At 36.8% G+C, this 13,770-nt stretch overlaps 1 protein-coding gene across 1 annotated transcript in view; it reads right to left on the minus strand.

Moving 5' to 3' along the window:
* LOC147596362 (uncharacterized) overlaps positions 1–13,770 on the minus strand; it is a 36,193-nt gene that overhangs the window by 1,291 nt on the left and 21,132 nt on the right. The window contains exons 8-10 of the mRNA XM_086770456.1: positions 6,032–6,189; positions 4,756–4,798; positions 1,688–1,874 (exon numbers count right to left, since the gene is read on the minus strand). Of these exons, the coding sequence (XP_086626582.1) occupies positions 1,688–1,874; positions 4,756–4,798; positions 6,032–6,189 (388 nt within the window). The remainder of the gene's footprint in view (positions 1–1,687; positions 1,875–4,755; positions 4,799–6,031; positions 6,190–13,770) is intronic.

Raw genomic sequence — 13,770 nt, forward strand, 5'->3', positions numbered from 1 at the left:
ATTTGAAAATAGTGTAAAACATGCTTCCTATCCAGCAAATAATCAACAGTATAGTTTTATTTGCTTTTCATTAAATATGAAGTGGCAAAATATTTTTTCTAGCTTTTGATGTTCTTTTTTTTCTAGCTTTTGATGTTCTTTTTCTTTTCTATAAAAACTAAAGGGATACGAAGTTCAACATTAAAAAAAATTCTGTAGTCAGCATTGGTTCCTTCTGTTGCCATTAGTAACTGCAACATCACTGGAGGCCACACTACCCAGCTGTGAAGGAAAGGCATTAGACAGAATTTGGTTTTCATGACATTTTCATTTGAGCTGTTTATTTTTTTTTTTTTCCCCCAGACGTTACTTCACTTTATATAGCCAAAAAGGCCAGTGGAGCTGATTAACTGTAGCTGAATGTTCTTGTTATTGTCTTCAGGGTCTGTATTTTTTTTTGATGCTCACATTTAGTTATAAGAGCATTAAATTAATGCTACAGCATTGCAAATGATATGGAGGCATGAGAATCTGTAGCTAAATTGGAAAAAGATATAGTTGCACTAACAAGAAAGAAAACACTACCATATACAAGAATTTGTATGGAGTAGAATATTTAAACAACAAAATGACACATTCAGTAGTAGCAGCATAGACTTGAATGTCATAAACACATAATAGTTAATTTTTGCCTTTCTACTAATTAATTGCCAGCCTTACGTTCAGTTCCATGTATAGAGGAAAACACTGGTCAATTCATATGTATGGCCTTTGGCAGATGAAAAATGCCATGTAAATGGTATAGACTATAAAGCAGAGCACAGCTTTCCTGATCATGTGGCAAATAGCTTAAACACTAAGAGAACAATTTCCCCTTTTGCCTAGTAAGCAAAAGCACAACAGCATTTTCTTTCTGATTCTTCTGACTGCCAGCTTCCTTAGCACAAAGAGAGTGCATTTGCAGGTCCTGACCCATCCACTCTCCCTGGGGCACCTCTTTTTAAAAAAAACCAAACAAACAACTTTCACAGAGTTGTGCTTGCAGGCTCTCTTCAATGTCTGAAACCCAGCTTGTCTACTTGCAATTGACCCCGGTAGCCTCACATTGCTGCCTTCAGTGGGTGGCCAGACACTATTTTCTGGTATGGGGAATGTTGATAGATGGCAGCTTTAACTGCAGATGATCACAGCCACATCCTGGAACACCAGTCTCTGCTGGTGTAGGGAAATTCTGCCTGTCAGTAGGTGGACTTGCTTTTTGCCCAGGCCATGTGGAAACCTGACAGTGGCGGAGGAATTAGTCTGAATTCATGACGTCCCTCTCTCTGAGGATGCTATCTAACATGCAGAAGTCAACAGCTTCCAGCAAATGTGCCATCAGTAGGACTGGCTAATGCCACTGTGAAGTGCTTTGGAAGGGTGGCTCTTGTTGCTGATACTTGCTCTTGAGGTAATGTGCACAGATCCTGAATAGCTTCATTCCAGAAAGAAAAATTCAGACCATGGGAGGACAAGGAAAGAAGATGGTGGGAAATGAGGTGGTTGTTTTACGGAAAGAAACTGAGACTGGTCTTCCTTCACTCACCTTCACAGAACAGGGTCAGTTTGCTGATAAGAAACTTTCATTAATGGTAAAAGTTCTATAGTGGAAACTGCTGTGAAACATTTCTGCTTTAACAATCAATTAAAACTCAGCAGCCATCCCTACCTTGGGCAGGTGTAGAGCGGAGAGTAGCATAAAAGTACAAACAGCCATCCTTCAGAATGCAGTAGTGCTGAATCCAGACGTCTTTGCTTCTGTCCAGCTGGTGGAGGAGCCCCAGGCACTCTGGGTTTTTGATAGCCAGTGGTGGAAGTGTAGTGTTATGCAGGGTGACATCTACCCACACATGGTTCTGTAAGTAAGCATGTAATGAAAACTTCTGGTAAGAAATCAAGGAGGACCTGCTAGTATGAAAAGACACAAGCTGTAGTTCCCTGCTATGAAATTAGCTTTCATTGTGAAAATAATTTGAAAAGTCAATGCTGAAAATACAATTAGAAAAAACTATATTTGATGGCAATCAATAGTGACTAACTTGTACTTTCTTCTTACACTAATAACTGATCTTTTCTGTGTCTATTTTGTTTTCCAGTACAAGTCTTGCTGGTAGAAACAGGATTATTGCAGAGCTGTCAGAAGACTTAAAAAAAAAAAAAAATTGTGCTGATTGCTTGACTTCAGTGGTCTTTACTGTGTGTAATCTTGCAAAACAAGGTTCATTATCTACCCTCTGTGTTCCAGAGAAAATGTGGTGGTGTCTAAGGTCAGCATATAGCACTCAGACTTGGATGGAAGCACTATCATATACAAAATGTTTATGGATGCCTTCCTATCCCTTTTTGGAAAGCAGAGTCTTTTTCACTACTAAAATTATCCTATTGTCATTTAAAGATGAAGAAAAAGCTCAGCTTATGACACACTGCCATTGTATAGGCTATTTGTATGATAAGAGAATGAAAAAATAAAATCAGGAAAAAATAGTGTGTTGTTTAATAAAACCACGTTGTCTAATGTGAGATTAAAGCATGTCTTCCTTTCCTTTAAATCTGAGAGGTGTTAGGAACTCAGCCTCTTCTAGTGTATTTTGGTTACCTGCAATATATATTTAAAATTCTGCATCAACCAGTGTCATTGTCATTTAAAATCCATGGGGAGAATGTGTGCAATATCAATAGCATCCTGATTGGTTTCCACAGGGTTTTTTTTTTGGCATTTATTTATGACATTTCTTTAGACTCCTTGACAAGGTAATAATGGAAAAAGGATCTGGCACAATATAGCTAGCTGTATTCTTTGTTATGAATGAGAAGCCTGCTGGCACTTATTGCAGCAGAGTACAGAAGAAGACTTCAGTAATACTAGTTGTATTCATAAAATAGTTAACCTTGTAGATTCATTAAGATGACATAGTGTCAGTATATTGGTCCGTTAAACTATTGTGTTGTGAGCTCTACTGTAACACAGAATAGTGAAACACATTATTGCAAGAAGTCAGTTAATAAACAGTATAGCAAACAAAAAAGAAGGAAAATATAAGCTTTTTAAGCTCAACTGAATAGACAGTCCAGTTAGAAGAAAGGAACTAATATAGTGTGTTCATTAAGAACAGAGGTTAGGCAATGAAAGTGACGTACTTAATCAACATTTCTTTCAGAAAAGGATATTGTTTGCTCAAAGACAAAACTGAAAAAGATAAAGCAGTCAAAAATAAGATGCAGAAGGACAGAGTGAGCTTACTGCGTTGTTAATGGGTGAACTAATGAGAGATCTTTCTGTATATATAATGTTTGAACTTTTTATCCAATGATTTTTTTTTTGCATGTTACATGAAAGAATTACTCTTTTGATGTGTTTTCTTTTGTGTATGTGTGCCTTTTTCCTCCTTTTTGGCTCAGGCTGTTGTTTGCTTCTTTTGGCTAAGGTATACTTTAAATTGTTTGATTTATTTTTGCAGTTGTGAAGTATGTGGATTTCTTTGTATTTTTTTAAAAAACACTGCCAGGTGGAATATACTTGGAAACAAATTTGGTTTTGCACTTATAATCTTATCTGAAAGCTGAAGCCAAAAGAAATATATGTTTGATCAATTTTATTTCAGTGCAAAAGGAATTAAAGTAACAATAAACATCTCCTTTTACTGTTTGGAAATCCATTTCTAAAGCACACTGCTGAAGAAGTCACTCATGTGCCCTAGGTTGAGAGAAGAAGGAAAGTAAATTTCTGTTTTTCTTCTCTCCCTGACCCCCCACTGCATTAATGCAGGTTATAATTTGTACCTTGCAATTTTTTTTTTTTATTTATTTTATTTCATCTGAAAAAAAGGTAGACTTTAATAGTTTGCATTTGAGCCTCACACTCTTTCTGCTAAAAATCAAGCTGGGTCAGTAGCTAAACGTTTTCAAAAGATTTTACAGATCAACAGCATGTTTTTATAAGCATGGTCTGCCTGTAGGAGGAAAGAATAAGAATCATGGGGTTTGGAAAGGGCAGGCTAAAGTGGCTTTGGACTCTATGCTTCCAACCCTGGAAGTACTAAAATTAGCTTTGCAGTTCCCAGTTCAGAGGTCAGCCAGCACTTCATCTAAACTCATCCTAAATTATGATGAGCTGAGTAAGGTTTAGCTGTAGCCGCTCAAGATCACTTATGACTATGTTTCTCCCAGCCACAGGGGCCAGCAGAGAGTATAGCTGTATAAAGAGATCGATAAGTCAAAGTTTGTCAGCTAACCTATCTTCGCCTCTGAAAATAGAGAAAAGAAGAACACAGCAGCACTCCCCTTAACCCCTGCTGAATATTCTGTTGGAAAAAAAGTTAGGTTGCAACCAAGGCAGACTTGCAGGGAATACTTAAGAATATATGGCCCTTCTCTCCCTTTACTCCAAATAGTATTACCTAGGTAAGAACACGTGGTTGTCAGAGTCGTCTCTCCCCTTCCTCCCTTCCTACAACCCTCATTTTAAGTTATGTTTCTGAACCTGCTTAAAGCTGCTGATATCTGGAGAGGTAGCATTTTGATTCATTCCCCTCTACGGCAGGAAAATACGTTTGCTGAGTCACAATAATGTATATTTGTGGCTTTTAGATGGGAGCTGATTCACATCCCAGCAGCCCAGAACAGAAGTATGCAGCTTCCACAATGCTATCTGCACCTGACCATGTACAAAGACATCTACTGTCTCACGCTTCTGCACAACCTGCTATACACCTGCTTCTCATATAAATAAAGCATTACCTGATGGACAGGATGCACTGCTTTATCCATAGCTTCCAGCCACCTGTAATATGTCAAAAAAATGAGAATAGCTTAGTTTGGTAGAGCAGAATAAATGTGCTTCACTGCCTCTTAGCTCTTGCTGACACAGAGAGCATCTAAAGGGATGTGCAATTTTACACGTTCAAGGCTTCAAGATAGAAAAGCAGTGGATTAAATCTAAATAAACATTGCTAACTCATGGAAAATAAATCTCAAAGCTTGCTGTGTAACACATTGCAATCGATTAAGGCAATATTGCAGACAAAAGAACCCTTAGATTTTGAAAATAGTTCAACATGTCAGGCTAAATGATCACTCTCGTGTCTTTTTTATAGTGTAGATAAGAAATTTGTGGGGAACATAAAGAATCTTGAAATTGGAGACTATAGAATAAAGCAAACTATTTGTTGGCAAAGTTATTCTTTTTGTACTATGGATGATACAGAATTTGGAAGTCGAAAATGCTCTGATATTACAATGGTGGGTGCTATGTTAAGTAGTAAGATGTTATAAAAAGATGTCATCCTACTTCATAGCTTTATATTTTTAGCAATTCAAAATAAAACAAAGAGGAAAATAAGATTAGATTTTAGAACATTTTGAAATTAAAGCCTAAAATGGTGTTACTTGTGGTTTGGGTGATTTTACTCTCTTTGTTTTGTCAGCTATAGTGTTTGGGAAATGCAAAAATATTTTTTTTTAAGTCTAACTGAGCCAAACTCAAACTCATTGCCTCTTATCAGAACAAATATCCTTTTGTGGCATGTTTGCATTTTAAAATAGTTAAATGACAATATGACAGAATGACAGAAAAGGAAATGGAAGATAGCATAGTATTTTTTACTACCACTGTCCTTGCTGGGTAGAAGTTATTCATGTGAAATGACTGATAAGGAAGTTTGCATTTGTAGATTTGCACTTTCATTTGAATATAGCAGTGGGAGAGAAGGCATGAGAATATGAGTGAAGATATTTTTCTGGAAATATATTAAGAATTCAGGGGGATCTTGAGCAAAGCACAAATATTAAAGACTTTATGCAAAAAAAATAATAAAAAAAACTATGAAGCTGAAAAATAGTTTTTGAAACTTCTGCAAATGAAAATTAGAAACACCATCTTCCTGCAGTAGCTGACAGATTGTTTATTTTTTTTTACTGATCAAGGCAGGTATTGTGAACATCCTCCAAAAATTCAGACTCCCTCTCCCCAAACCAGAATAACAAAACTGATGCTATAAAATGAAAGATCACTTGCCTCTTCATTTCTTGGTTGGAAGTTGCACAGAAGTAGAAAATCCTGTTTCCACTTTGAGGTACACATTTAAAAACAAATGGTTTACCCAGACTGGTGTCAACTCCAATTTCTGCTCCTTCTAGCTTTGTTACTTCCAGGGGTCTGCACTTCCCTTCATCCTGCAATTAGAGACAAAGAGTGGCAAAGTGCAGAACTAATATGAAACTGATCCCTGTGAGATAGAGATAAACTCAGGGAATATTCTGTAGAAGTTGGTGATAAGCTCTTATGCTTCTGAAACTCTTTCAATCATCATACAGTGTAATGATCAGCAGCCCCAGAAAATATAGTGCAGTCACAAAAGACAAACTAGTCAAACACTCTCCAAATTTGCATCTTTGTTTTTGCTCTCTTAATTGGTTTTTGTTCATCAGAAGTCATATCTGCATGCGCAAACCTTGCTAGGTATTTGTAAATATTCCAAATTTTGAGGGTGCAGAGGAATGAGAATGGGATTTTCAAAATGCACCCAAGAATTTAGGAGCATGGGTCTCTTTACTGAGCAACGGTACTTGCAGTCTGGGTTTATGCTGAAAACCTCACTTTACACATGCAGATAGAGGGAACATAGGCTTAGATTCAGAAGATAGTGAGCATAATTTAAAAGGCTGGATTTCAGTTCCTTTGCAAAGTTGCCCTAGATATGAGTATGTTCATAACCCTTCCCATTCATTTCAGACAACATTAAATGGAAAGCATTTCAAAACGTTTTGTACTGTATTGCTCCTGATGGAGTTAAAGCTCTTTGAGACTGAAGGGTATTGTCAGTGTCTTTCTTCATGGTTAGTTATAAGAAGCCATTAAGCTCCTTACTGGTAGGTAGGTTAAGCAGTTCCTCCTTACTGGTAGGTAGGTTAAGCAGTTCCTCCTCCCATTTTCCAACTCCAGCTCTCCTCAAGTACATGTCTTAATTCAAAACAAAGGTGCACACATCTGGACAGTGCACTCCAGCTGTGTTTTAAACAATATTCTTAACCCCTTTGCTTTGAAGAGCTACAACTGGAACTCTGATAATTGTATCAAATTTGGCAGCAATAAAATGGAAAACATGACTTAATACTGGGATATATGAAGAGCTGTTTGCAAAATACACAGAAGCAATTGATAACTGGGAGTTAATTAAATGTCAGTGGGAGCCGAATTGTAAATGCCCCATGTAATTTTTTTATTAGCCTAAAAATAAGCATACATATTCTTCCACGAACAAAATACGCACCTGCAGGTATTAGATAGTTAAATACTTGCTTCTATGCTCATTATCACATGTAATTATCCCTTTGTTATGCATTAATTTTTCTGTAAGAAAAAAATAACCCCAATATTGAAAAACAGTGTAAATAAACATTCATTAATGCATTTCCTAGATTCTTCTGCTTCTTTTTTCTTTTTTTTTGAAGCAAAGCTAAGGTCAGTACAGAAGATGAAGGCAATCCTGAAAGTTTTCAGTGCTGTGTGACCTACTTTACCTATAATGCTTTCAGACACAAAACTACATTGTGAAGACAGTATAACCATAATATGTATTCAGGCTCCAAATCTCACTCCTAGTGCAAAGAATAATAAGTGTTAGGTTGATGGAGTGGTATTCAGCAGGATCCTGTCCACAGTCTGGGTTCTGCTATCTGTCGTAGCCTGAAAGGCAACAGTCACTGCAGATACGGAAATGGCTGTGTGACCAGTAATGCATATCCCTGTAAAACTTCTTTTCTAAACACTTTCTGTGCTGTCTAGAATGAATGCAGATAGAGATCTGTGCCATCAAGAATGATTTCTGTCCACTCCATTTCAAACAAATACATCTAGGAAAGGAATAAGATGGTTTGGAGGCATTCAAAGTGAGACCAAATGTCCTTCATTGACTAACAGGCAGCCATACTCCCCTAATTCTGATAAGCCAGATATAAGGGGCATTTCTTTTCATTCATGTAGCTTTCATGAATAATATTGTGAGAGCATTCCTTTGGCAAATACCCTTTTTTAAAAAAATGCCAAAGGTATGTTGCTGAAAAAAATAATTTTAAACATCATTTCTTCTGCCTGTGACTGGAGAGTAACCCACTGATGATACTGGCACTATGGAACCTAATACAACTATGTGAAGCTGCTTGAGTTGATGATACATATCATACAGATTTCAAATAAACTAACCCAGATTTTAGCTACTACTGCTCTTTTGTGCACTTAAGTAAAAAATATTTTTTTGTTCTCTCAAGGTTGCTATCAGCTGTTTCATGGATTCTTGGCAGACTGCAGTACCTATCATAGATGGAGTCCTCTAGGTAGAGGGCAGAAAGCATATGCTGCTTTGGTAAATGATATTCTAAAAATAATAGAAACATCTGAAGTAACTGTTCCCTTGCTCATAGTTTTCTTAAGATGGCCTGAGTTTTAGTGGAAATGTGTCTGCCAAAAAAAAAAAAAAAAAAAAATTAGAATATTAAACAATGTATGACTAGAAGAGACTGAAATAAGGGAGAAACAAGAATAGAAAAGTAGATGTCTCCTTCCTTTATTGTATGAAATGGTCATTAAGGTAGTGTATGTAGCCTGAGGGGCTGAGAAATCAGCCCTATTTAATTTGGTGTAAATACTTCCAGAAAATAAATGACATTCATAGCATTTCCTGAATGATTCACTGTGTTCAAAGAATTTTGTTTGAGCAGTGTTATACTTGCTATTCCAGTTAAGCTTCTTTGTCTATTAGAAAGGAGAAGCTGAAGAGATATATGAACATTTTGTGCTATTTGCAGTGGAAGAAATAAAAATCCACAATAGGAATAACTATGAAAATAGATGAAAATTAAGCTACACAAGAGACTGCAAGTATTAGGAAAATGGAATAAAGGTAACTTTACAGAAAACAAGAACAAATCCTAGAAGAAACAACTGGAAAAATCTAAAACACAGTGTGAAAACCAACCAATACTAGAAAGCAGAAATGAAGGACTGGCTAGCTCCGGAGACTGGCAGTGGAAGTGTAAGCCCCTGCATCACTGGTTCAGATTGGTTTCAGGTCAGTAGTGGCATGACCAAATTTTTTACTGTCTTTCAAAAATGTCCTTCTGGATGTGCCCCTGTGATCTTAAACTAGACACCCCTTAAATAGGACAGGAAAATTAACTCTTTTTTTTTTCTTTTGTGCCTTATTTCTCATTTGCCTAACTTTCTCCATCACAGCTGACATGGCCACACTCTCCCTGATACTCAGGCTTGCAGCATTTTCATCAGATATTATTTTTTTTTGTTTTCTCTGATCAGCTTCTCCCTGAGGTCTGGTGCTGCTTGCTTAGTAGTATCTCTAAAATCTTCCCCCCTATATGTCTTTTTTTTTTTTAAATCACTGTGCTTTGTGGTAGGGTCATTGTTTGGGTAGTTAGGAAATTATAGCTAGAGCCTGTTTGTGTTTCCTCTTTGAGCTGGGCACACTGGTGCAGAGGAGAGACTAAGGCTTTTATGTCTTTTTCCCCTACATCTTTTTCCTTTCCCCTTGAGGAAAGGGCTTGCATATGTCAGTGAACTCTAGAATCCACAACTGTTTACTATGGCATTTTTCATCAGCAGAGCTAAATTTATGTAGTTTAAAATTTTATTTTGCTTGAACAATTTGTATCTAAACTAGAGAGAGTAGAAACATACTGAAGAGCAAGACAACAGGGGAAAGAGATGTAAAAGGTTCTCTGATTTGAAGAACCTAATTATCCTACATCTAACTCTATTTGCTGTCAGACAAGGTACAATCAGGTGATATGATTAATGAGTCAGGTGATATGACTAATGAGTCTTGTGCTATGATTAATCTTCACATTCCAGTAGGTTCTTTCATTGAGGTTGAGTAATTTGCTGCAATTTATTGCACAGAAGATAATAAACACTTTGCAGGACCAAGCCTCACAGGAAGAACTATTGATTGCATTAAAATTTAGAACAACTTAAATCAGGTCAAATAATATATCTGATTATGACTCTTTCTCTGGGTCAGGGCAAGTAATCTGTTAGTAGTCCAAAATTAACTTGCATATCATATCAGCCAGCATTATTTATCATTTATTAATAGAAATAATACAGTGGAAGTATTGGAAACTTTGGATCCTTAAATGTAAATTGAAAAATATATCCTGGAGCCATGGCAGTCATGGAAAATGTAAAGAAGAAATCAGATTTTATACCGGCTTTAAATAATATGGCAGCTCTCAGACCATGATGATAAAGCTTCAAGCAAGAATGAAGAACAAATAAAAGCAGTATCTTTATGAGCAATGGCTCTGACCTAAATCTATTTATAGCTAAGCCTTTTATATAAAGTGCTTAGGCTTAGTGAGGAACACACAAGTCTGTTCAAGAGAACAAAGGACTGAATGTTTGTCATAGATTGAAATAATGTGAAAGGTCCACACATGCAAGGCAGAGGATTTCTTTCTTGCTGTAATAATTGGACTCTGTATATACCACAGAAATTAAGATAATTTAAAAACTTTTTTTTCCCTCTCTATTCTATTTTACTGGGAACAATCTTGCACACAAGCAACTAGAAGCATATACTGTAGTTTCTGAGTTACAAAGTTTTTTTAAATACACTTTCTATAAAATGCCCTGTTCCCATCTCTAGAGAAGACAATTGTTGAAAGAAAAGAGAACATTTAAGTCTGCATTAAAATTTTCTCTCTGTGTTTAGGGAGGGCTTTCACTTGTTCTGTGTGGCCTGAATGCAACGTAACTTGCCTTGATGTGAACGAAGGGTCAATGGAAGACTGATGTCCAGCTGTTTATACAAGGTGTGTAAATGTTGCTGTTGAATCTCATTTGGAATAAAATGAAACAGCAAATTGTAACACAGTTTCCAGATGTTCTGAATATGTCAGAGGGTGAGAATGGAATGATTTACAAACACAAACATACCCTAATTGAGACAACTAAGTAATTTCCTTCACAGAACCACCACTAATAAAAGAATATTCAATGAGGAAAAGATTCTGTTGTTGAGAAGAAGTGAAGGTTATGGACTCCTTTGAATGTAAATAGCGCTGTATAATTATCTGAGCAGTATGTAATAGCAGCAGGTAATGTAATAGCTGTTTACCAGGCTAGGGTCTAATTGTTTTTGGATGCTAAGGAATGCACATTTTTGTTCCCACTCCCCTTGCCTCAGCTTTGAGAAACTCGCCTTATGTCACTCACTATGCCTGAGGGCTTTCTAGAAGCATTAAACTTGTGAGCCTAAGAAATGCAAGTCATAATTCTTTTTTAAACTGACATTATTATATATAATCACAATGAAGAGTGATAAAAAGCGCATCGCTCCCCTTCACTGCTGCCACTCTGTCCAGAGACAATACATTTCAAGAGTAGGTGTTGCAGTTTTCTTGCATGTTTCAGAGCATTACCATGATGAACTATCACACAGGCCATTTCTCTGAGGCTTAGGCTAGAAGTAAAGGTGAATTTGCTTTTTATTCACAGTTCCATCTCTTGCTACATCTGAATCTCTAAAGCATGGTCTTTTCTACTGTCAGTATTGCGATTTCCAACTTAACTACGCATCCTGACTTAACTGCTCCTACTTGCTTCCTATCACAGTTCTTTTGACTTTCCTACTTTGAGTCCATACAAAACGCCGGCAGAAAAATATTCTTTAGCATTTATTCCTCATTACTATTGTTCCATATCATTCTTAGCTGAGGGAATTTGAGACAGAAAATGAATAAATGACAAAAGTAACATAAGAATCTGACAGACAAAGCTGATTCGACTAGAATACATCAGTCCCTGATTTCCGGAAAGGAAATCTGTAAGGGAGATACATTGCAACAGTTTCCTGTTTGGAGCCAGTCTTCTTTATAGCTTCTCCTAGACAAAATTTCAATGATATTTATTTTATATTTTCCTTTTCAGATACTAGACTTGTTACCTATCTGTCTCATTATCCTCTTTCCTAGAGTCTATTTATGGCAAAAGGACAGGAAATAATTCCAAGAAACATAGCAAGAAACAAAACAGGGAGGAGCTAGGGCATTGTTACAAACATGATCTACTGTTAATTCTTCTAATTTTATCAACTCTACCTTTTTTTTCCCCTATTATTTGACCCAATGCATATTTTTTTAAGCAGAAAGAACCAGAGCCAGAAAGAAATTATTAACGGAAACTAGGAAATTCTGTCTTTGACAGGCATTTTTAGTGGATATTCAAATCCCAGCATTTCATTAGCTGAGTTCTTTACATGGTGGATATTTGTAATAAGGAATTTTGGGAAACAGGTTTTTGCCTATAATGCTTTCTTCACTCTTGTGCTCTCCTGTTGAGCCTAGAACATAGCTCTTTAGTAGTTAAGTCGTCAGGACAGAGGAATGCATGCTTCGCAGCCTTTAAACTTCTCATTGGCCCATTTGTTCCTGGGTCCCAGGAATTATATTCCTTCTTTTTAATGGGTTTACAACACCAATATTTTTTAAATTGTGAAGACTGCAGCATGTTGTAAAGTTTCCAAGTTAGCTGACAGGTTCTAAAAGCCACTTGGTGATGACAGCTCAGAGATCTGTGTGAACTTATTTAACCTGCTGTGGAGATGTTCTACTGCTGTGGCTAGATTGCTTTTGTTGTCTTATTGAAATAATGTAAAGCTGATTAAGGTTCCTCTGTCCTACACTGCAGTCTTTACCATAGATATTTCATGGTGACTTTGCAGTCTGTGCTGGCCAACAAATGTGAGCTTTAGAGGAGCAGACACTACTATCTGTAAAGAGAGAATCAGTGCTTGACTATGCTGATATGACTTCAGCTTCTTCTGAAAAAATGTGTAAGTTCAAGCATAAGAAACTTGACTGCTTATAGTTGCCTCAGGGGAGGACCTAAGTGTACATCATTGTCTATCTCCTTACAACGTCCAGATACCATTTCTTTAGGAGAAAAACTGGGCACTTTTGTCAAAGAAGGAAATAGCACATTTGAGAAGATCCAGTGATCTGGACAATGGAGGATCAGAACTGCAGAGCATATAGGGGAACTCTGGTGCTGCTAAGTGTAGGCAAAAATGTTATAAATCTTTATATCTCCACTGATCTCAGTGATTTACACAAAACAAGGTTTTAAGCCAATGTACCCAATACTTCTGATATGAGGTCACGAACACAGCTATGTCCACTGAGGTGAAAAATTTGGTTTAGTTGCTTATATGGATTGTCGAGTCAAGGTCAGTGGCAGCATCTCTTTGAGGGGAAACAAGATGACCTTGTATGTAAAGTGGCTGCATCTGTTGCAACAGTTATTACTTCATCAATATGTGATGAGTCTGAAACAGCAGCAATTACACGGGTGAGTCAATATGTAAAAAACTCTAGAAATATCAATCTCTTTTTTTAATGTAGGTAGGAAAAGGAAAGCTCAGGATGCATAATTTCTGCCTATAAACAGCAATGATGAGGAAGTGTAGCGCTCTCTATTTGTTAATATGGACTAAAGCAGAAGATGAAACACCCTTTCCTTTCTCTATGACAAAACAGTATATGCACCCCTTCAGGCACAACTAAAAGGCCTGGTTGTCTTCTTACACAGATGAAAATCAGGCATGACCTTGCTGGAGTTGCTGGAATTACACAGTGTAAGTTGTTTTCTTAACATCACAATCAAGACTTGAAAATTGCTGACTCTAGTCAGTTTATTGGATACCGACATCTCGAACTACTTCTGTCTCCCTGAATTATTCT

This window comes from Chlamydotis macqueenii, chromosome Z, assembly GCF_036417535.1.
Source record: "Chlamydotis macqueenii isolate bChlMac1 chromosome Z, bChlMac1.mat, whole genome shotgun sequence".
Classification (NCBI taxonomy): domain Eukaryota; kingdom Metazoa; phylum Chordata; class Aves; order Otidiformes; family Otididae; genus Chlamydotis; species Chlamydotis macqueenii.